General features: G+C 43.4%; 2 protein-coding genes across 2 annotated transcripts in view; both read left to right on the forward strand.

The window, feature by feature from the left end:
* Positions 1 to 23,253, forward strand: part of OBSCN (obscurin, cytoskeletal calmodulin and titin-interacting RhoGEF) — a 181,517-nt gene that overhangs the window by 141,400 nt on the left and 16,864 nt on the right. Inside the window, exons 92-105 of the mRNA XM_077184731.1 lie at positions 11,477 to 11,737; positions 14,354 to 14,477; positions 14,806 to 14,939; positions 15,331 to 15,443; positions 17,118 to 17,286; positions 17,978 to 18,059; positions 18,530 to 18,730; positions 19,233 to 19,293; positions 19,895 to 19,972; positions 20,089 to 20,261; positions 20,818 to 20,844; positions 21,131 to 21,283; positions 22,010 to 22,055; positions 22,472 to 22,549. Coding sequence (XP_077040846.1) covers positions 11,477 to 11,737; positions 14,354 to 14,477; positions 14,806 to 14,939; positions 15,331 to 15,443; positions 17,118 to 17,286; positions 17,978 to 18,059; positions 18,530 to 18,730; positions 19,233 to 19,293; positions 19,895 to 19,972; positions 20,089 to 20,261; positions 20,818 to 20,844; positions 21,131 to 21,283; positions 22,010 to 22,055; positions 22,472 to 22,549 — 1,700 coding nt within the window. The remainder of the gene's footprint in view (positions 1 to 11,476; positions 11,738 to 14,353; positions 14,478 to 14,805; positions 14,940 to 15,330; positions 15,444 to 17,117; positions 17,287 to 17,977; positions 18,060 to 18,529; positions 18,731 to 19,232; positions 19,294 to 19,894; positions 19,973 to 20,088; positions 20,262 to 20,817; positions 20,845 to 21,130; positions 21,284 to 22,009; positions 22,056 to 22,471; positions 22,550 to 23,253) is intronic.
* LOC143695012 (uncharacterized) lies at positions 5,157 to 9,044 on the forward strand. The gene has a single exon (XM_077184667.1). It carries the CDS (start codon positions 5,486 to 5,488, stop codon positions 6,716 to 6,718), a length of 1,233 nt encoding a protein of 410 aa, XP_077040782.1. The 5' UTR covers positions 5,157 to 5,485; the 3' UTR covers positions 6,719 to 9,044.

Here is a 23,253-nt window from a genome sequence, read left to right on the forward strand (position 1 = left end):
TAAATCTCATAGCATTATTTAATGAGATTTCTAAAAGTTATTTGAAAGTTGCAGAATAGTGATTTAAAAATTCAGTGAAAATCTCTAACCTGAGTGTGGTAAATTGTTAGAGCACTCAGTTCATCTGCCATCACTGTATTATTATAATTCCACCATTTAAAACAAGGTTTGAGTTATTTAAAGAAAAATATTAATTAAGGATAGGTAAATGGGTTTATTGCAATTGTGTCCAGGGATAAATATTTGAAAATAGTTTTGCTCTTTACTTACCCAGTTAGTGTAAATTCAAATCTCCAAACAGATTTTGTTTAAACTCACCCAGTTCTGCAGTAGCTCCTTTGAATCTCTGGGAAATTATTCCAGATTTTTACAGGGATAAACAAGACAAGGCCCTGCAAAAAAACCATGAGCTCTAGGTCAGAAATTAACATCAATATTTGCACAAAATTCTTTTTCATTATGGTCAAATTTGAGGTTTTACCTGAGGCAGGGAAGAGCCCTTGGAAGTGAAGTGGAAGGGAAATTAGGTTAAAGTATTCCATTTAATATTGTAGATGTATTTTTAATTTTCAGTCAGTGCAGGTTTGGGGGCACCATTGAAAACATTAGCACTAATCATCAGTTAATAAACAAATAATACAGACACTTGAAACTCCCTGGGCAAGAACTGTTTGTGATTTTATAGATATTTTTAAGTAGCAGTTCACTTAAATTGCACTGACTGAAAATTACCAGAGCTTATTTATTATAGGCTGGCTGGAAAACTGAAAACCAATTGCTGGAGATTAAATTATGGGGGTATTTTAGATATTTTGCTAGTTTATTAAATAAAAAGTGGGGCTTGCTGATGGTTTTTTTTTCCTAGATCTGAAATAGGTTCAGCAGTTCAGATGTGCTCAAAGCAGTGTTGTTCAAAGAATATCTTAATTTTATTCCAGTGGAGAGGATGGGAAACCTGCTGAAAATCCCAGTTAGTTCTTCAAACAGGATCTTTCTACTTTTTAGAAATGTCAGTTTTAAGGAACATTTGCAACACCATGAAATCTTAACTTTTGATCTTGGTAATCATCAACAGCTTCCAGTTGGTTATGGGAGAAGGGTCAGGAAAATTGCAAATTAGAGCAGGAAGAAAAAGAGATGGAGCAGACACAGGGCTCTCCTGGGTTTCCTAGGATTTGGGGTTTGGTTTTTTATGCTGATTTTCTCTACTGGTGATAATGATATTAGTTTTTATATTTATCAGTTGGATTTTGCATCCAGTCCACAAAAGCTTGGCCACAATCCAGTGTTTGGGGAACTCTTTTTTTCTAGGAAGTGCAATCACAGTTTAAAGAATTTCAGCTCTCCAGGATTTTCCAGGTTGAGGCATTTTCAGATTTCTGACACCATCACTACCTTATTATAGGATAAAGAAAATTTAAATAAGGACCTTGTTTTCTAGCTTTGACATACGAAACAAAAATGGTAGAATAAAAAGTTTTTGCCAAATCGTTCTCCACAAAATATTTAATTTCAAAGCCAAACATTCAGAGAGCATTCTGGATTCTCATTCTTGGTCAGAAACACTAAAGATGATGCTGGAAATAACCACAGAAAGCATGGATGGGATGGTACAGTTGGTTATTTTCACTCCAGTTTATGTTGATGAACTGAGCAAAGATAATTTAATCATTTCAGCTTTTGCCTTTCTTTAACCCCATGCTGTTCATACTGTTCTCTTTGTAGTCACTGAACAAGAGACTAAAGTGCCCAAGAAAACCATCATCATGTAAGTGCTGATTTTTTTTTTTTTTTGGGTAACATTTGTGGTTTTTTTGCCTTGCTGCCTCTGCATGATCCAGTAACAAGCTTGTGCTCATTGGCCATGCAAGTGTGTTCATTCCCAGATCCCACAGAATTCTGTGCCGTGTCAAGTGACCACCTCAAAAAAAGTCCTTTTGTTCTTTTCCAAAAACAGCAGCACTGGTGTTAGACACAGCCTGGGACAGTTATTTTTTGATATTACACAGGAAAAATATTCTCCCTAATGCTGGTAGAGTTTCACAAGAGCTTGGGAAGGGGGAAGTCTGACTTTCAGTGTTGAGTGAAAACAAAAAAAACAAACTGAAAGTGGTTTACCTGAAAATATCTACCAATTTAACAAATATCTCAGAGCTTAGAGTGATTTCTTCTGGCTTTATTTTAAACTTTTCAGGAAAGGCTTGTATGATGAAGCAGAAGGAAGGTGAATGTTTTTATCCCCTTCTATCTCTATATTTCTGATATAAGTAATTGTCCTGATGACTTGGTCTTTTTAGATGCTTTGAGCCTGGTTTATAGTGGATGTCTATAAAATACAAAGATTAGTTACTGCAAAAAGCAGTATTTTCTCAGTCATTCATAGCCTAAAAGCCAAGCAGCCATTCAAATCTTAATTTATCTTCTTAAGCACCATAGAGAAATACATAATAAAATAATTTCATGTGCTGGAAGGGGGACCCTGACCTGGGACAGGATTTCAGAGCAGCTCCAAGCCACTCCAACCATGTCCTGAGAGCAGGAAGGAGTTATGCAATGGATATTTTGGGGAAATGCCTTCCCTCAATAGCTGCACTATTGCTAAAATCAGCCCTTGACTTGGATAAGAGGCTTAAGTGGATGTATTTTATTTTTGTTAGACATAAAATTGCAACTGAAGGATGGTTAAGAGTTGCTTACCCATTATCGTTTTTATTGTTTTCTGTGAGGATTATTTCTTTAGACCCATGCACTTGGGCCTTTTGGAGGCAGTGGTTTAGAAATTGTCTCCCCTCCCAGAAGATGAAGATAAGCTCAGTTAAATTTCCAGCCATTAGATCTTTTTCACCCTGCAAAAACCAGAAAATAGTGTTTTTACCTGTATTACCTCAAGGACCAGGATTCAGACTGGGGCAACTGAACAGAGTTATTTTTTTTATATCACATTTGGAAATACTGTGAGAAAGTTGTGAGCAAGAGGGAATCTCAGAGCCAGTCCACATCTAAAACTTGGTAAATCTCATTTAACCACATCTCTGTGCCTGTATCTGAAGCAGCAGCATTAATACTGGTGGATTAAATAATAATATTCATTAGTACAAAATTCCATCAGTTAAGTTGATTTCTAAATTTCTGAGATCTCAGATCCATAGGCTGTTGTTCAGGACAGCTCCAGGAGGGATCCCTCAATCAAGGGCTGCAGCCTCAAAGGAGTTTGGTAAATTGAGGAGTGGGATCTCAGGCAGAAAATCCCCTCCTTTTGTGGTCATGAATTTTAAATAAGAGTGACCTCAACTGAAATGGGGATAGTGATAGGGAAAAGTTTGGAAATAATTCTGAAAGGTCAGATTCCAACTCTTAACTTGTAGGAAGCTGATGAACAGAAACAGCTTTAAAACTACTGGCAGAAAATAATGGATAATAATAGATAATTGAGAGATGGGATTGGACAGTGTCCATATATGCAAATTCCAGACCTCAAAAAACCCATTTGAACTTTGCAACATAGATCATGGTCTGCTGCAAGCACCCAAGGATTCATTCTCCTCTAAAATGATTTAATTGTGTGTAATTGAGAAAGGCACCATGGCCAGTCAGAAGGCTCTGCACAGACCTTAAAGGTCTATGGAAAAACTGCAGAAAACTCAAAGAAAAGAGTAAAGCAGTGGAAATGAGCAGAAAAGAGGGTGTTCTGCAAGGAAATAAACCTCCCTGCAGCTGATCCAGTCCTGTACTCCACCATGTCCTCAAAGGGAGAGATTAAAGGTGGAAACAGACCTGATCTCCAGAGGAGAAGGAAGTACAAGTTTTTAAAAATAAGACCAGAAGATGAGAAAGGCTGCAATAAAGCCAAGAGGATTAGTCTTCCATGATGGCTATAAACAGATTCTCCATTCTCCAGGGCAAAAGTCAGAGCAGAAATATCTGAGGAGCACAGGGTGACCTTCAGCTCCACGTGGCAGTGACTGGAGAATGGGGAGGAGAAAGAGAGGAATTAAAAAGCTTCTGTCTCTACTCCTAATTTCAGTTCAGGCCACTGTTTGACCCTTCAGTTACTTCTTGGTTTTTAACCCCATTCTTTGGAGGTAGGGACAGAATCTCAACACAGAAACAAAATGAGTTTTGCTGTGATTTCCACCGGAGCAGATGTGGAGCATTGGCTTCCTTGTGCTTGCCAGGAAAACACTGGCAGAAATGTATTTACCTAAAATAAAGGTAAGAAACACCACAGGAAAAACCTGCAGGAAAAACTGCATGAGAAGTATATAAATTAAGAGCACTGGATCCTGGGTTTAGGCCTTGGGTTAGAAGGGACTTTTAAAGATAATCTAGTCCAACCCCTTGCTGTGAACAGGGACAATTTCACCTTGATCAGCCTACTCAGAGCCCCATCCAGCCTGACCTTGAATGTTTCCAGGGATGAAGCATCTACCACCAGCCCAACTTCAGTCAAAAAATCTAAAGTAAAGCCAGCAGAAATATACTGAGAAATCATAATTATGTATCCCAATTTGGCTTGGTATTCCTGTGTCTATTGGAGGCAGTAGGACCAGGCTGTGTCTGCCCTAATGGTATTGTGAAGAGTAAAAAAAAATTCATTTTGGCATAGATGACTTGTGCAGGAGATGTTCTAACTTTCTTCTCCTGATCATCCACATTTTAAGGTTAATCCCTTTCAATGTAAATGTTCTGCATGTGGAAACGCAGATCTCTGGTCTCGAAAGAGGCTGTAATAATAATAAAAAAGAGAAATATGTTGCATTAATTAAATATTATTAAGAAGACACTGAGCCTACTGCAATAAAAGGCATTTAACCATTGAGGTGGAAGGAATCAGGATTTCAGCCAAGGATACCCAGGAAAAGGTTAAAGTCTTTGAGTGTTTAAAATTGTGGGGGGGTCCAAAGTAGCAGAGTAGGTGATCAACACAAGCACATGAAATACAGCAGCACCCAGCAGAGCATCTCTCAGCTGGACGTGCTTGTGTGCTCACACCCAACAGAGGAGGTTCATGGAGCTGGGGTTTTCCCTGGGGAAAAGGGCACTGGGTCAGGGGTTTTCCCTGGATCAGGAAGTGGAGATGGGGCATGTGGGTGTGTGCTCTGCCTGTGTGTCCCTCCCAAAATGACCGCTTCCCCAACAGCTGCAATGCTCACCCCAAACTAACCCCACGCGGCACCTCGGCCGACCGTGGCATGTGCTGGTGGAGTGGGGCTCCCCAAAAAGTCTCATCTTCCCGCCAATTCCACCCCTTTCTGCCACCAGAGAGGAGACCATAACCACGGTGGTGAAGAGCCCAAGACAAAGGGGAAGGGTTTCTCCTGCACGTTCTCCTTCAGGTCATTCTCCTTCCCGCTCCCCGCGGGCAGAGCCGGCTCTGGAGCCGGTTTATGTCTCCAAGATCAGGCAGCCTGTCCACAGACACGACCAGGAGGCAGCAGCAAAGTCTGCTGCTGTTCCCAGGCTGTATGTCACAGAACATGAGGACATGCAAGGAGCAGCGGCGAGAGACGTCGTTGTGGAGAGCACAGTGGAAGAGAAAAAGCCCAAGTGGGTCGAAGTGGAAGAAATAATTGAATTCAAGGTGAAAAAGTCACCAAAGCCCACAAGGAAAAGAGGTTCTTCCCCAGTAAAACAAGAAAAAGATGAGTCAGGGGTGTTAACGTTCACTTTTCCCAGCTCAAGGCCGAAGCGCTCCCCAGAAGATGATCCCAACACAAACAACTCCAACAATAAATTGGTGGAACAGTCAAAATCTCTGCCGAATGAGGGTCTCTCTGAAGGTGACATCCAGCCTCTGGTGTATACGACCGAGCAGGAAGGACCTCAAGTCAGCAGCGAAGAGAGAAACTCCCCGTGTGGGTCTGAACAATTAGGAAGTGATTCGTTTATGGATTATGGGACTGAAGGAAAGAGCTGCCCTCAGGAACCGCGTGCTGACTGCAGGTCAGGCGCCGCCTCCCCTCTGCTTGCCTGCGGGGGTGAGCCTTTGGTCTTCAGTTTTGGGACAGCTGTTGGAGAGCAGCACCAAGTTCTGTTCTCCCCAGTGAGTCCAGAGGATAAGGAAGGGCTCGAGGAAGTGGATGTGTCTTGGCCTGTTGGAGAGGAGGTACCTGAAGTAATGCAGGACATCCTTCCCGAAGAGGACAACATCATAGTGGACGAGCCAGAGGAGCCACACACCGACGACATCAGCGCCCGGGACCGCAAGATTTTAACCCACAACGGCAAACTCTTAACTCTGGAGGACCTGGAGGATTACATCCCTCAGGAAGGCGAGACCTACAGGTGTGAGGATCAGAAGCCCACGGCGGAGAAGCCCTGCGAGATCTCTGTGCTGCAGACGGAGATTAACGAGCCCACCATCGGCAAGCCGGTGCTGCTGAGCGTGGTCAGGCCCGTGGTGCCCAAGCCCAGGCAGAGGTTCTTCAGCCAGTACGAGGAGCACGTGCCCGGGGCCGTGTTCCTGTCAGCCTCTAGGGTGGCTGGCGTGCAGTCCTCAGGCCCTTCCAACATCTCCTTCCGCGTGAGCGACGCCCGTGCGGCACCTCCCGGCGCCTCCTTCACGGTGAAGCCCTCGTTCTGCACCGAGGTCCAGCGCTCCGCCGACAACGGGCAGTCCAGCTTTAAAACTGAAGTTTCCACCAGAACCCTCAGCTACGGGACTGTTGGCGAGCCTGTCACCTTGCACATCAGCACAGAAGACCTCTCCCAGAGCTGAGTGGACGCCAGCGTGGTTTTTAACACCAAAAAGAGCAGCTTTATGTAAAAAATATAAATATCAGAATTGTTGTAGGCAAGGAGAATTGGTGGCAAAGATTACAAGGGAATGCCTTAGAGGGAAATGTATTTAAATATAATGTGTCAAGCTTTTCCAGTCTTAAAGGGAACAGTCTGTCAGAACAGTTTGTAACTTTAAAAGCTTTGATCTAGGTGAACATGTATCATTCCATAGCGGAGCAGTGATGGGGAAAAGCCTGATTCTTCTACCTATGACAGAAATCTAGATGAAGAAGTGTGGGGTTTTTTTGTCTATGAACTTAATAATTTTTTCATGTGCCAGTTTTTGGTGTGGCAAGGAGGTGAAAGTATCTAAGCTTTTCAGCATCCTTCAGTAGCCCAGGACAGGGGGTGTCTCCTGTCACTGTGTGGGCCCAAAGGTCATGAAGCTTCACTGTGCTTTGACTCTGCTCTACACTTGTGACACCAATTAGCTCTACCAAAATTTCTTCATAAACCTTTCAAGATGCACAGTCTGGTTGCATTTTTTTACCCTTCTGCCATATAGTGAGATATATAGTAGATATTACATATACCAGGGATTCAAAGGGCTGCTCAGGCATTTTTTTTGGTTGAAATCCCAGTTTGACTCTAGTCAGTGGAGAGAGTCCCACTGTCGTGAGGAAACAAGAGTTTTGTTGTTCTCTTCTGCTTTAAGTGAAAAAGACTGTCTTTTCTAAATGACTGATATTTTCAAATCCACTTCCTAGTTGTCTGATAATGTAGGTTTCATTATTCTGCATTCTAGTGTGGTGGATTGATAAACCATATCTTTTGAAATATAATTCAGTTAACGTGCACTGAAACATTAATGTGCTGCACAAAAAAATTTCTGCATCTGCAATCAAACATTAACAAGTACAAAGAACCACAAATGTGGTCTTCAAAGGACCACAAATGTAGTCTTTGCCAATAAACATTTCTGGATGAGGATTTGTTCTCCTGAATGTGCCAGTGGTGAAACATTCCTGCTAACAGATTAATCCATGACGTCCCCTATATGTGATAAGAGGAATTTACCACTGAGCTACAGCAAAGTAGCAGGAGCACAAAGACAGATTAAATTTAAAAAAAAGATAGAAAAAAGAGCTTTACCATAAATATTCAGTTGAAACATAGATCTGTTCCAAATGTATTAGGCTGCCAGTTGCAATTGCATCATTTTACTGTAACCAGGAAGGTGGAGATGCCTCGGAGAGGGAGTGACTGTGGGGTTCCTCTGGAGCTTTCCAGCAGGAATGCTGCACGAGGGGGAGGCTGAGGTGCACTGAGCACAGCCCATCCCTGTTGGCTTCACCAGAAATGGATGTAGCCCAGACCTCTAACAAGCTGCTCTGAAAAGAGATGAGCTCCCAGGTCCAAATCCTGGTGCCAGCTGGAGTCAGATGGAGCTCATTGATCTCAGCAGGACCCTGCACTGGCCCTCTCTGGTGACAGAGATATGGGGTGAAAGGTCCCCACACCCTGTCCCAGCTGAGCTCTGGAGAAGTGTTCATTTGTGGTTTAGGGAAACCAGAAATGCTCAAGCACAGCCGAATTTCTAAGCAGCATGAGGAGAGAGGGTGGACTGAGTTTCTGCCTTGGGAAGGAATGGATGATGTTGGCTCAGGGTTTCCCAGCCATGTGATACTGAGGAGCTTGTTTTGGAGGCAATATTCCTGCCAACAGGGAATGAATTCACAAAAGGTGCTTGTAGAAAAGTTATTTTTTCCTTCTGCAGCTGCACCTTGTACTGACTAAAATGAACATATTGATTTCACAGCCTTTCACTTCCAACATCCACTCTGATGTTGGATCCTATATCTTCATGGTATAGGATGCTTTTCCAGTGGTGAAGGAAATCAAGCTTCCTTTATGGTACTATCCCATTTTTTATAACATCTCCTTGGTTTATACTGTTTGTTTTATAATTAAGCAATAAGATGGATATATATATTAGTGCTTTTTTCATATATTGCACTGTACATTGGAAAGTAACAGGCACACAACAGAGAAATGCTTTCAAAGCTAAAAATATTTCTTTTATTTTGAGCCTGATTCTGATCAGTTATTCCAGTATCAGTCTTGAATAATTTCACAGAAGGAGGTGGATTTTATTCAGGTTTATGAAGATACTGCTGAGAAAAGATTTTGTCCTGTGATTGTCTTCCAAAAATGTAATATTCAAACAAAAGATACTGAGGATGTATAAAGGAACATGGAGGTTTCCTCCTGTTGTGGTTGACACTCAAGTTTTCCTAAAGAAGCTCTAAGGCTGCACTTCAGATGGTCATTATAATATGATGGTCATTAAATATTATAATAATTATACTTTGATTCATTAGCTCAAAGCAATTAACATCTGTTTACATTTTCTTTTGATATTTAAGCAAAAGAGAATCAATTGAAGGAAATTTTTTAAATCCTATGCAGGGCTCTGTTCAAAAAGTGAAAGGTTTATGAAAAGTTCATTACATATACTTTCAAAATATTTTCCTAGAGGTTAAAAATTATGCTTGTAAGCGATTAAACTGTGTAGATAACTAATGAGATGTGTGGGGATTTATTTCCTGTAGATGAAAAGATACAGCTGTATGAAAGGTTTTAATACAGTGAATGTTTTACTGAAATTCCTGGAGGTAAATGGGTATTAATAAAGTGGAAACTTCAGTTTGCTTGAGATACAAAAAAGAAAAATAAAAAAGTCAAGTGCGAGATATGCTGTTAGATGCTGGGTTTAAATTAATAAATGTCTTGCATCAGCTGTCACTGGACTTGTTGGGTTTCTGTGTTCTTTGTTACAGCACTTGATATTCCATCAGCTCATCCTCTTCTCCTGCTGACTTCAGCAGGAACTGGGTTGCAGTCCAAGAATATTAATGCAGTTGGGCTCTGGCTCGTTTTTATGGACAGTTTCAGGAGTGTTGAAGTGAAAAACCCCAGTTTTAGGGATATTTCCAACTCAGGAATCTTGAATGATTCACCTTCACTTGGGCCCTTCTCTGAGACTGAACTGGAGCTCCAAAATATGTGTCAGTCTTGAGTTCCTGGGGATGGGCTGAAGTTGAGGGGTGGAAAGGCTCAAGGCTGAGATTTTAGAGCTGGGAAAGAGGTTGTCCATCACAGGGTGTCATCACTGTGGTGTTTGTAAGCTCTGTGTGTCTTGGGGGATATTAAAGTTCCTCGGCCTGAATCAGAAAAGAAGGAATTGGTGTAATGTCCCTTGGGCAGGGAGGGAAATGGTGGTGTTAGAGTGTGGGAGAGACCAGTGATTATATATAACCTCTAGATCTATATCTAGACACCTGTGAATATATTTCCTAATTGAATGTTTCATGCCTTTCCAATCATTTCACTCATTGGCAGCTGCCCAGTTGGCAGAAATCACAGTAGAAACACCAGAGAATCCAGGTATTTCTCTAGGAAAATGTTTAATGTCTTCCTGCCATCCCAGTGCTGATGAACACTGAAGGGCAGTCTGGAACATCATGTGAGCAAATCTTGCTTTTTCCCATCAACAGATTCAGGAAATAAATATTTTGTCACCATCATGATCATTGAAAACAAAAATCAAGTGAGAGGTCTTCATCCACACATAGCCTTCAAATTTATTTCCTCAGGTCTGTAATGGGAATTGACTTTCTTGAGGCCAGGAAAGGAGCAGAATCAAAACCCCTATGGGGCATGCTCATTAATGTCAATGACATTAAACAAGTCAGAGCTGTTTATTCCAAATGCTCTTTTTTTTTTTCTTAAACCATGTGATGATTTGAGTTTTCTTTCTTGATTGGTGAGCATCTGCATCATGAACATGATCGTTGTCTTAACCTGACCAGCATTTTCTCTGTTTTCATGATTACATGGGGGCTTCCCTAGGTACATCCATCCCTTTGTTGTGCCTGTTCAGGATTTGTGGGAGGTTTATCAGGCAGGAGATTGGGTGAGATGAGCTCCTGCACTCTGTGATCCCATCCCAGCCTTCTACATCCCAACCCATCAGAAATATTCAGATATTGTGAAGCAGGACAAACGCATCACCCTAGAGCAAGGAGTGGCTTTTCTGCCAGACTTTGATGAAAAAGAACAGCCCTCCCTTCATTCCCCTGCCCTTCTCCAGACTCACTCATGGCTGATTCCTGTTTACTCCTTCTCCTTCCCTGTGAGATAACATCTTCCTTCTTGTAGGGTCTGTATCAGTGCAATGGGTTCATTTCATTGGTCTTACCCAGTGGTTGGATTTTCCCCCAGAGGGTGGTTGGGCATAGCCCAGGCTCCCCAGGGAATGGGCACAGCCCCAAAGCTGCCAGAGCTCCAGGAGTATTTGGGTGGGATTGCTGGGGTGACTGTGCAGGGCCGGGAGCTGGACTGGATGATCCTTGTGGATCCCTTCCCACTGAGGAGATTCTGTGAGTCTAGGATTAATAAAGGTATTTTTGACAGACCAACCAATGCCAGGTTGAGCTGGGAGATGGATTCTTTGTTCCACTGTCTGGGAACAGGCCAGATGTTCACATAGGTACAACTTTCCAAAGTATTTTCTGCCATCCTTCTTATTTTAACTCTCACCTACACTCCTTCTTGCTGGAATAAGCATTTCTCCATCAACTCCCTTTTCTAGGAGGGGAAAAATGACACGGTGGCAGATATTTCCATGGGTTGGATGGTGCTGCTGCTTTCCTTTTTGCCCTGAAGGGAGAAAAGTTGTTGTTCTTGTCTGTAGGAATGACTTCCCCCCAGCCAGAGACGGAGACTACTGTGCAGGCCTCACTGCAGCGCGCTGACAAGGAGATCAAGACAGCCCTGAAAAAGCTGCTGGACTCGGCGTCCCTGCTGGTGACACTTCCCCCTGGCATGAGGGCAGATGGTGGCCTTGGCCTTGTCCCTGCTGGCTCTGCTCCCTCAGAGCCCTCAGGGGCAGCAGCCGGGCCCTCTGTGGTGGTTCATGAAGCCAGCACCCAAACCCAGACTGCTGGAGGCCATGGTAGGTTTGGTGTGAAGGTGGGAGATGTTCCCTGGGAGTGGAGACTCAGAAAAATATTGAGCATGCCAGTAATCATGTTTTTAAGCTCATTTTTCTGTGTCATTGTGTTTTGAGGAGATGAAGATTTGAGAGAGGGCATTCAGACCATAGAGGGTGGGTTGGGGTTAGGTTGGATGTAAGTTTGGGGCCGACCTTTCTGGAAGCAGGAGGTGTTTGAAAACCATGGCTGAAATAGAGTTTGGTTCGTCACCTGCCCAAAATTAAGGAATAGGGGATCTTTTCCACCTTTGGGCTTTTTCCCTGGTCTTGCTTCAAGTACTTTTGGGGGAGAAGGTGAGGTGAGATCCCTCCTTTACACTGAGAGAATCATTTGGGTTTTGATTTGGTGGGATGAGTAAAGGAGGTTTTTTTATTTTATTGTTTGCTGTAAACAAACTGGAAATGTCTTTAATATCCTAAACCAACTGTCAGAGACTTGCAGCAGGTTGGGTGCCTCAAGTTCACCTGCATTTCACTGACCCTGGAGCCTGGACAGACTCCTTGCAGCTTCTGTGTGACTAAACCCAACTGTGTATGTGGCTGTGTCTTGCCAGGAGAACAATTCCTTTGTCTTTCTGTTGTTTTTAAAAAATCATGGATGAGCGACAACCCTTCCACTCTTCCTCTGCTTCTGCTGTAACAACTTGTCTAAGCTGTCTCTGTGTCAAGTCAGAATAACTGTTCTCCACCACTGTTAACTCAAAGGACAATGCCAAGTAACCTTCAGCCCTCAAACTCCAGATAATTCCTTTAAAAAATAAATATTCTTACTCAAAACTTAGCAAGAATAAAAGCTGTTCATGGAATCAAACCCAAAATAACAGCATAAAAAAAAAAAAAAGTTAGGGCTTTAAAACCTTTTTTCCTTTCTAGTCACAAATCATCTTTGGAAATAATCCTCTGGTGGAGTGGGATGACTCAAAAATCCTAGGTAAAATGTCACCTAGCAGATTATTTCCTCAGTCACAGCTAAAGAGAAAATACAATAGTGAAAGAGATGGTTTGGCAGGTCTTTCATCTTGTTATGGGAATTATTTTAATCAGATGCAGACTTGACACCTCTCTCTATGTTCACATGCCTTAAATAAAAAGGAGGTAAATATTTAAATAGTGCTGGTGACAGGAAAGCACAATCCTACAACCTGGGATCTCTGATCCAGTAATTCCTTGAATAACCATGTTTTCCACCCCAATGGAGATGTTTTATGTGATTTCTAGAAACAGCTGTTCTTTTCCAAAACCAACCAGCACCAAAGATCCCTAGAGTGCTCCCTAAAATGTTCTACCTGCTGGGTAGAAGACTCCTCTGGATTTAATCTTTTCTCCTTAAATGAAAAAGGAGATGATGCACTTTATCCTACGGTGTAATTCCAATGGTCAATACCAAAAGACAATCAGGTACTTCTGGAATGTGAGATCAAACCAGGTTTTGAATCTATATCTGATAAAATAATTATTATTAAAAGAAGAAAAATAACTGAAATGGCCGTCAAGCCACACAATTTTTTGGTTTTATCAAGCCCCATGCGACAGACCCAGTTCTGGTGTAACTCAGAGCTGTGCAAGGACATTTTCCAGTGGAGGTGCAGCAATGCTGGTGCTAAAACATCACCAGGTCCTCTGTAAGAGTCCATATTACCTCCATATCAGTCATATTGATATTGGTCTCTTTCTCCAGGCAGCACTGACACAACCAGAGCACACAGCCTCAAGCTGCACCAAGGGAAGTTTAGGCTGGATATTAGGAAAAAGTTTTTCACAGAAAGAGTGATAAAGTTCTGGAATGGCTGCCCAGGGAGGTGGTGGAGTCCCCATGCCTGGGTGTGTTTAACAAAGCCTGGATGTGGCACTGGGGGCCAGGGTTTGGTTGAGCTGTTGGGGCTGGGTTGGACTTGATGACCTGAAGGTCTCTCCCAACCTGGTCATTCTGGGAATTCTGTGAATATCCTCAGCCAGGACCTGCTCTGACCACCAGCTCACATGGATGTGAGCTCACTCATGTCCCTGGTGCTGTCTGGGATCACAGCAGTGAGTCAGGAACTGTTCTAATGCAAAGCTGAATGGAAGAATTCATGTGGACAAAGCTAGTGCTGGGTTATTCCCTGGAATGAATTTCAGGGGTGGACTTGGCAGTGCTGGGCTTTTAAAGGTCTTTTTCAACCTGGATGCTTCTGTGATTCCATGACTTCCTCACAGCCATGAGCCAGAACACAAACATGGTTAAATTATCTCCTCCAAAGGCTGGGTGAACCCACAGTATCCTTGCAGCTCACCTGTATTTCCCTGTCCCTACCAGCTGCCTTTCCCACTTTGTCTGTGTGTATTTCCTTACAGAGCAGCCAGTTTAGCCCAGTCAGCCAAGTGCCACCACTCTGGTGCTGTCCAACCCCTTTGTTCTGTGTGCTTTTTGCAAAAGTGCCAAATCCTCCTCTAACCTTCAGTGGCTGCACCCAGCTGAGCTCAGGTGGGCTCAGTTCTGGCATGAGGCACACCAGAGATGGCTCCAGAGGTTGGCTCTGGGGTTTGGGTGTGATCTCATGGGGTGGCATGTCTAACTTGCCCAATTTCTGCTGCCAGCCAAAGCTCAGAGGGAGGTTCCAGCTGAAGAACCAGGGGTGCCAAAGCCCAGCCCTGCTCCTTCCAGGGAAGAGGAGGCTGCTGGAGGGGAAAGCACTCGGGAACGCACTGTTCCCATCGACAGGTAAGTACCCACCTCCACACATCCAGGATATCCACGTGGATTTCTGACTTTGGTGCAAGAAAAGCAAGTCCCCTGTGGTGGACCCAAACAGTTTCTTGTAGGTTTGACATTATTTTCAGAATCCTGGTGACAATGCTTTGTCAAAGAAGGGCAAAAAAAAAAGTTGGAGAGAAATTAATCCCCCCCACCCCCAAACCAAAATTCTTCCTGTATTAATTTTAAGCAAATAACTCTTTGTCTGCTGGTTAAACAGATCAACAGCAGGGTGTAATCCTGCACCTCTTGCATGTGGCTATGCCATGATCTTTTCTCTTGGGTTTCTTGAAAGAACATCCCCAGATGCAGGGGCAGGAGGCTGGTACAGGAGAGAAGGAGACGTGGTCTGGGACGTGCGCAGTGAAGTTTACATCGAGACCACAGAAAGAACTCGAGTGTATAAGACTGAGGAGAAGACTCCAACAAGTAAGACCAAACCCTGTTTTCTTTTCCCAGTCCCATGATTCTCACTGTCTTCTCTTTTGGTAACAACTCCTGACTGTTTTGGTTTTTTTAAAGTTCATTTTTTTTAATCAATTTTTTAATTTCATTTTTTTAAAGTTTTTAGTGGTAACTGTTTATTAAACAAAAAGTAATAGGTAAATGTGAAGATAAGAAGCCTAAAGTAATGTAAGTAATGTCAACATGAAATATGTTGACATATTTCGCTGTTGTACCTCTTGATTTGACTTCAAACTACTGTTACATCCTAAATGGCCTGTCCTATAAATCCCATTGAGTAACTTCAACTCTGGCAGCACACTGGGAAAGAAGTTTCAGTTTCATTTGCATGCAGCAAATGCTCTTTTCTCACCAGGTCCTCCCTACATGCAAGTGACAATAGAGGATGTGCAGGTGAACTCTGGGGAACGTGCCAAATTCCAGGCAGTCATTGAAGGAACCCCTCAGCCCACAGTTTTGTGGTTCAAGGTGAGTGCAGACTCTTCTCTGGCTGAGAGTGAGGACTGTAGTGCACCATTCCATGGGGAATTTCGTCTGCCCTTTCCTCCCACACCTCTCACACAGACTCTGGATTGTGTCTTTAGTTTGTGGAACCAGCTGTTCCCACTGAAGCATCACCTGTGCATCCCACCCTGTGTTGTCACCCTGCAGAGAGGGCACCCAAGATGGTTTTGGGGACCAAAAAGAGCAGGAAGAGAAATTGTTTCTACCTGAGTGCCACTGAGATGTGTGCTGCAGCCTGGGGGCAGGAATGGGATTGAGTGGTTTATCCCAATTGTCAGTGTGACTTCCAGGCTCTGTATCTTTCCTGCAACTACTTAGTAAAACCAGTGTGACTAAGGACAATGGATATTCCATAGAAAGGAGAGAAATTATTTATTATCCCTTAGAATATTGCTGTCATTTATTGCTAGAACCTCCCTTCCAGGCTGAGGAGCCCCAATCTGCTGTCAATTCTCATCTGGAAGCTCTTACAGAGGACACTGATGATGATGATGATGTACCAAATAGTGCCACACCATGGGCAAACCAAGCATTTATCAAATGATGCTCTGTGTCTTATCCTTCATTTCTTCCCTAATAATTTCTAGGATCTGATACCTTTTAGCTCCCACCAAACACTGAGCTGGTGCTGCTGTGAAGTGATTTACTCTAACTTAAATTTTTGCTACAGTTTAATAAGGAAAACCTCAGAAACTGAGATTTTATGTGGGAAAACAGAATGGCATCACTTCATATTTGTGCTATTATGTACATATATGTACATATTGTATTATATATTTTTTATCTTGCATTTTACTCTCATATGGACGTTTTGCAAATGCTCACAATCTGCCCTTTACCACACACACTCCATCCTGCCCCTTTCTTCATAGCATTTATGAAAAAAAAAGAAAAAACAACAGAATCACAGAACCATTAAGGTTGGAAAGACTTCCAAGATCACTGAGTCCAACCTTTGACAGAACACCACCTTGTCAACCAGACCCACATCCATTTGTTTCTTGAACACTTCCAGGGATGGTGACTCCACCACTCCCCTGGGCAGCATTTTCTCCATGAGGATTGCTCACATAAATAATCTGGGTTGTAGCTCTGCTCCTGTCTCTTGCTTTTGAAGTGATGCTTTGTGAAGGCTGACCAAGAACAGAGGCTGGACAGAGCTAAAGAATAAAGCAGGGATTTATTCAAAGGCCTCCCTGGATGCACCGTGGGCAGCACAAGAGCCCAGCCAGGGCTGCACCCAAGATGAACCAAAATGGCCCCAAAATGCACCAGCGCTCCCGGGCTCTCTCCCTGGGATCAGTTCTGCTCCATTTGCACCTTGCAGTTCATTGTCCCATTCCAGCTTTAGCCCCTGCAGTCCCACCCTGCTTGTTTTTCTCTCTCCAGCCCACGGGGTTTGTGCTCTGGGGCTGAGATTTGGATCATTTGTCCTTGGTGCCCAGCTGGAGCAGGAATTGTTTTGTCTCCCTGCTCTGTGCACAGAGCTCAGCATGTCCTGATGTGAAGCTCAGACCCACACACTAAAGCAGCACAGAATTTGAAAAACATAAAAGCCAAACCTGAGGCATCAGAAGAGCAGAAACATCTGTTTCCATCTTGGCTTTCCTGTGCCAAAATGTCATTTCCTTCCCTCAGGGCACTTCACTGCTGACAGACAGCGACAGGATCCATCAGGGGAGGGAAGGAACAACTTATTTCTTAGTTGTGGACAATGCTGCCCTGGAAGATGGTGGTGTTTATACCTGTGTTGCCAAAAATGCAGGAGGGGAGGTTTTGTGCAAAGCAGAGCTCGTCGTGCATGAAGGTAATGCCACCCTGTCACCTGTGAGGGCAATGCCACCCTGTCACTGGTGAGGGCAGTGCCACCCTGTCACCTGTGAGGGCAGTGCCACCCTGTCACCTGTGAGGGCAGTGCCACCCTCTCACCTGTGAGGGCAGTGCCACCCTCTCACCTGTGAGGGCAATGCCACCCTCTCACCTTTGAAGGCAGTGCCACCCTCTCACCTGTGAGGGCAATGCCACCCTCTCAGTTGCAGGAATTGCCATGGCAGTGTGTAATTTGTTGCTGTAATGTTCTGGTACCTGTATGGGATCTGTTCTGTGTTCCTGTGTAGTATTTATATATGGCCAGTATGACAGGATCCAGGAAAAAATCAAATCACAAAATCCCAAAATGGTTGGGGTTGGAAAGAACCTTAAAGATGCTCCAATTCCAACCCCCTGCCATGGGCAGGGACACCTTCTGCTATCCCAGGTTCCTCCAAACCCCATCCAACCTGAACACTTCCAGGGATGGGGCAGCCACTTCTCTGGGCAGCCCCAAAGTTCATTTTAACACATTCTTCTCATCAAAAACTCCACTTTATTGTCCTTTGAACTTCAGAAGACCCCTCTAATTTTCCCTGCCTTAAATTGTCCTGTAATAACTTTGCACACTATTAGCAAGGCATTGTTGTCTGAATATTTACCCCTTTTGTTTTTCTTCATTTCCAAAGCTAAGAAAGACCAAGAAGGAAAGAAAGTGGCCACCAGGAGAAAGCTCCACTCCCATTATGAGGTTAAGCAGGAGATTGGAAGGTAAATGGATTTTCCAGCTCTACAGCCAGGGAATATCTCATTGCCCACCTGAGCTGCTAAGGCAGAGGTGGGTCCTGAGAATTTGGAAATAAAGGCAGAAGTGGGCTGTCACTCCAAGGTGTGCTGGGGCAGCTCCAACCAGAAAAAAAACATCCAAAGGCTCACAGATTAGTGCCTGGATGTGGCTTCTTGGCAACAGGAGCGTCCCAAGCCCGTCACATCTGGTCTGTCCAAGGGATGCAGGAGCACCAGCACAAGCCTGCAGCAGCTGCTGCAGCTTTTCCCTTGATGGGAACACGTTGCTTCCCTTTGGAGACAGCCAGGAGAGGGCAACAGCACCTCACACACAGTAAAGGAGCTTCTTGTGCTGGAGAACTGAAGCACAGAGCAGCAGGGAGCTGTCAAAGGCCAGGCTGGGGGAAAATCTCTGCCCAGGTCTGATCGGGGCTGTTCCTTTCATTCCTGCACAGGGGCTGCTTCAGCTTCGTGAAACGGGTGGTGCACAAAGGGAACAGGGTGTCCTGTGCTGCCAAATTCATCCCTCTGCGGAGCAAAACCAAGTCTAGAGCTCATCAGGAGAGGGATATTCTTGCCTCTCTGTCCCACGACAGAATTACCAGGCTCCTGGATGAGTTTGAAACAAGAAAAACACTGATTTTGATTCTGGAGTTGTATCCTTTTCTGTGCAGTTGTCTGAAGAGGCTGGGAAGTACTGGATAGAGCTCCTTTATTAAATATCTAAGTAATTAATAATTTTTTTGTTTGTTTTTCCTGAGAGAAAAGAGCACACACAATTCTCTGCACTGCAGGACAGCACAGCTCTGTTAGAGCTCCACTGCAATCCTTCAGCTTCTGCTGGGTGAGAAAAATCAGACTGGTATATACAAGTGTGAATGAGTTGTCAAGCACCAAAACTATTTCCTGACAACTCTGGAAGCTATGAGCTCTGTTTCCATGAGATCCAGTCCAGGTGAGCATGAGGGAAATGCAGAACAGAAACCCCAAAATCAACAGGCAGATTTTAGCAGAAGTGACACCAGGTTCAGAGCAGCCCATAATGATCCCATAGCCTAAGATCACCTCATGAATTCTTCTGTTGGCTGGATGGAGGAGGTTCCAGAGTCAAAATAAGCTTTTCCACGTGGTTCTGTTGTCCCTTAATGCCACTGTCAGATGCTCCAATGAGGAGCTCCTGGATCGTTTATTCAAGAAGAGCGTGGTCACTGAAGCTGAGGTAATTTCTCATTTGAAAGCACAGTCAGTTCTTTCTGCATTTTCCTTTTGGAATATGATAAATGTCTTTGAACAAGTGATAATCTATCAAAGCAGAATCAGCCTTTACAATGTGTTCCTTGCAACTTTCATTGCTAGTTGGGTTTTTTTGGGGAAATAACTACAAACAGCCAGGGGGGTTGACCACCTGCATTGCATTCATCCAAAATAAAAAAGATTATGTTTGCTCTCTTATCCTTGCTATCTGTCATCTGGAGCTCCTATCTCCACTCACTTTATCCCCCTGTAACTGTATTCTATCTACTCTCTTTCTGTCTTTAAAAGAAAAGCTGAAATTTTGGTTTCTAAGGGATTTTTTTTACATCCTTGGTGCTAAAAGTTCAAAATGTTTCACATCTCCCATCTAGTAGCTAGGTGTCCAATATTTATTGGTAAAATCATTTTTTTTTCAGGACTTCTCAGAGGGAAAAATCATAAAATAGTTTGGACTGGGAGGGACATTTAAAGATCAAATCTTGGTGAAATCAGGGACTCTCCTATTTACTCTCCCTGTTTAATAATTGTTCATTCATTAATTGTTTAATGATGGGCTCAATTCTTAGGTCAAACTGTACATCAAGCAAATTTTGGAAGGAATCAAATATCTTCATGACAACAGCATCCTTCATTTGGACATCAAGGTAATGAACGTGTTGGCCAGTGATCGGGCGTTCTCTGAATTATTCTTACAACTGAAAATACTTCCTAGTCACAAGAAAAAACTTCCCCATTTATTTCTTTATTTTTCACTCAACAGCCCCTGAATATCCTCATGGTTTATCCTGAGAGGGAAGACCTGAAGATCTGTGACTTTGGGTTTGCCCAGAGGATCACGCCCGTGCAGCCCCAGTACAGCAAATACGGCTCTCCAGAGTTTGTTGCCCCAGAAATTGTTTCCCAGTCACCAGTGTCAAAAGCAACTGATATCTGGTAATCTCTCATTTTCCCAAAAAGCTTTTCCAGGCTCTCAATGGCCTGAATTTCCATTAGCTGCTAATTAGTAAATGGAGCAGTGATTATAACACAGGAAACTGAAAGCGAACGCTGACAAACCAAAAGCCATCAAAGCTCTTTAAAGCTCCTTCTGTCTAATTTTTTTTAGCCATAATTGAACTCTGACTGGTAATTAATGCAAAGGACCATCTTGGAGGGGATGATCTCTATTCCAGACAGCAACTGGAGGAAATAATCCTAAAGAGCTTTCTAGAAAAGGCAAAAGAAGTTTAAAAAAAGAATTTTTTTGAGTCCTTTCCTCTACCTGTGCTTTAGGAATGAAGGATTGCTTGGGAACAATTAAAAATAATATTGAAGGGGGAAAATGAATGGAAATGGAAAAAATCAATAAATAGGTTTTGGGATTTATTGTTCTTGAAAGGTGAGGAGAAGGTGATCTTGCTGTTTCAGGGTGTCCAGTGGCAGGAAGAGGGGCTTGAGAAGGATGGAAAAATAGTGACAAAAATAACATTTGTGTTCTCTCTCTCCTCAGGGCTGTTGGAGTCATCACATATTTAAGGTAAATAAATCTTGGAAACACTCCCTCAATAATCCTTTGTCCATCAGAGCCCTCCATTTGTTTGAAATGAGGGATTTGAGTGGAACATTCAGTCCTTCCATAATAAGGACAATTTATTTTGTGGTTTCCTCATCTCCTGGTTGCTCCTCACGAACATTGCAAGTTCAGGCATGGAGCCCCTCAAATATTTAAAAACCTCATGTAAGCATTTGTGCTTCTGTAATTTGAACAGAAAACAGAAACCTAAACCCTGTCTCCTTTCATTTTATGGTGTTCAATAAACAAGCCTCACATGCAAGTCTCCATTTGCTGGGGAGAACGACAGGAAAACTCTCCTAAATATCCAGAACGGGGAAATTTCATGGACCATTCCTGATGTTGTTCACTTGAGTGAAGATGCAAAGGACTTCATGAAAGGGATCCTGCAGCAGCACCCCAAGTGAGTGCCCTCCTGTGCCTCCCTCTGTGCGGAGCTGTTGGTGTCTCAGCAGCCACATCCCAGCCCATCCTTTGGTTTGAAAAGTAGAAAGCTGAGTGAGATGTGCTGCATTTTTCCCTAATCCTTCCTCATTATTCCCCATTACCCAACCCACAACTCGGATATTTGCCAAATTGGCCTCTCCCTGGTGTGCTGATGTCTTTGCTCCCTGCCTCCTCCAGGCTGAGGAGTTTCTGGGATGACACAGATGAGTGGAAAGAGCACAGACTGGTATGGAGGGAATTAAATAACATTGACCACATTCATTAAGCAATTTCAAGTACAAAAGCTGGCTTGAAGGCATATTTACAGGCATTTGGTTTTAATTTCATTCCTACTCTTTCTGCCTGCTGCCAAAGCTATTTTCACTCTGGCCACCTAAAGAGGCAAAGTCACTCTCAGAGCTGCTCTGGACACCCTTGGGTTCCTGCAAAGAGCCAGGAGCTCTTCCTGAGCATCTGTGGGGAGTGTCAGACTAAAAAAGGAGGTTGTTTTCCCCATCAGGGGAAGGAAACCTTGAGCTGGAAGCTGCTGTGTGTCTCTTTGGCTTCTGTGCTCCAAATCAGCATGCCAAGGACACAGCCCTGAGTGTAGGTGGGTGCCTGCATGCAGCAGCACCTTCAGGAAAATCAGTGGTTGCTCTTGGAGGGGATTTCCTACTCAAATGTCAATCTGTTCTCTTACCAGATCCAGGCCGAGTGCTTTGGACTGTCTTTCCCACAAATGGTTCATGGTAAGTTTGTCCTGGTCCTTTATTTGTCGGTTTTCCCTAATATCCAAACCTCCCTGGTGCAACCTGAGGCCATTCCCTCTTGTTCTGTCACATCAGTACAGAAAGGAAACCGGCCTTGCAGACCAAAGTTTATATTCCAAAGCCCTAAATCACTAAGGAAAAGAGTAAAAAATTGCCAACAGCAAAAATAATTTAATGACAGGTATTAACCAGGGCTTGATTTAATGACTGAAAAGCTGATTTTGTCTGCAATTTAACTATGAAAGAACTGCAGCATCTGATCTACTGCAACTTACCTAAATTAAACAATTGTGTAAAGAGAGAATTCTAAAAAAAAAAACAAAACCACAAAAATGCCTCAAGAAATGGAATCAGGATTTTTTAATCAATGGTTTTCCTCTCTTTCCACCTGGCAGCACAATGTCCCTCTTGAAGCAGCTCATTTCATTAACACCAAACAGCTCAAATTCATTGTGGCTCGGAGCAAGTGGCAGGTGAGTTGCCCCTAATCTGTGTTGATTCTGTTTAGTTATATCTATTTTAAATTGCTGAATAATTTAATAATATAACTGATAATTTAATATCTGAATCTTTGAAAATCTTTTGGGTTAGGACAGCAAGCTCAGCAGAGATCTGAGCGTGGCTGGGAGTTGGGAAAAAGCCCAGGAGAGATGGATGTGTCAGGAATTAATTATCTAGGCTTTTACTGCCTGGAATCCCATGCAGGAGCCTGTAAGACACAAGGTTGTGTCTAAGTAAGGTGCCCTCAGCTGCCTTTGCAATCAGAGCTGAATTACAGACAGGTGCCAAGAAAATGCCTCTTTTCCTGAAGTTCTCTCAAATAATTGGATTGATTGCCTTCTGAACATACCATTTTCTCTCTGCTGGCTGGAAGGAGAGGCCCAGCTTCAACTGAGATGCCCCACATGGCAGAATTTAGAGCAGAGGAATCCCATCTCCTATACTTGGTAGGCCTTCTGCTGGCCTAAGTCACTGTAGGTTGTATTGCAGTCAAAGGATTTAAAACCATTTCCTGCAGCGAGTCTCTCATCTGATGTTTTCCATCAAAAACTCCTTTCCATCTGTTTTGAGTGGCAGATTGACTTTGGAAATCTCAGAGTCCTGTTTCCTCCCAGTCACCAAAGCAAGTGTGTTCCCTGAAGTCAATTTAATGTCGTATCAGCGAAGAGGAAGATTT

This window comes from Agelaius phoeniceus, chromosome 1 (assembly GCF_051311805.1).
Source record: "Agelaius phoeniceus isolate bAgePho1 chromosome 1, bAgePho1.hap1, whole genome shotgun sequence".
NCBI lineage: Eukaryota > Metazoa > Chordata > Aves > Passeriformes > Icteridae > Agelaius > Agelaius phoeniceus.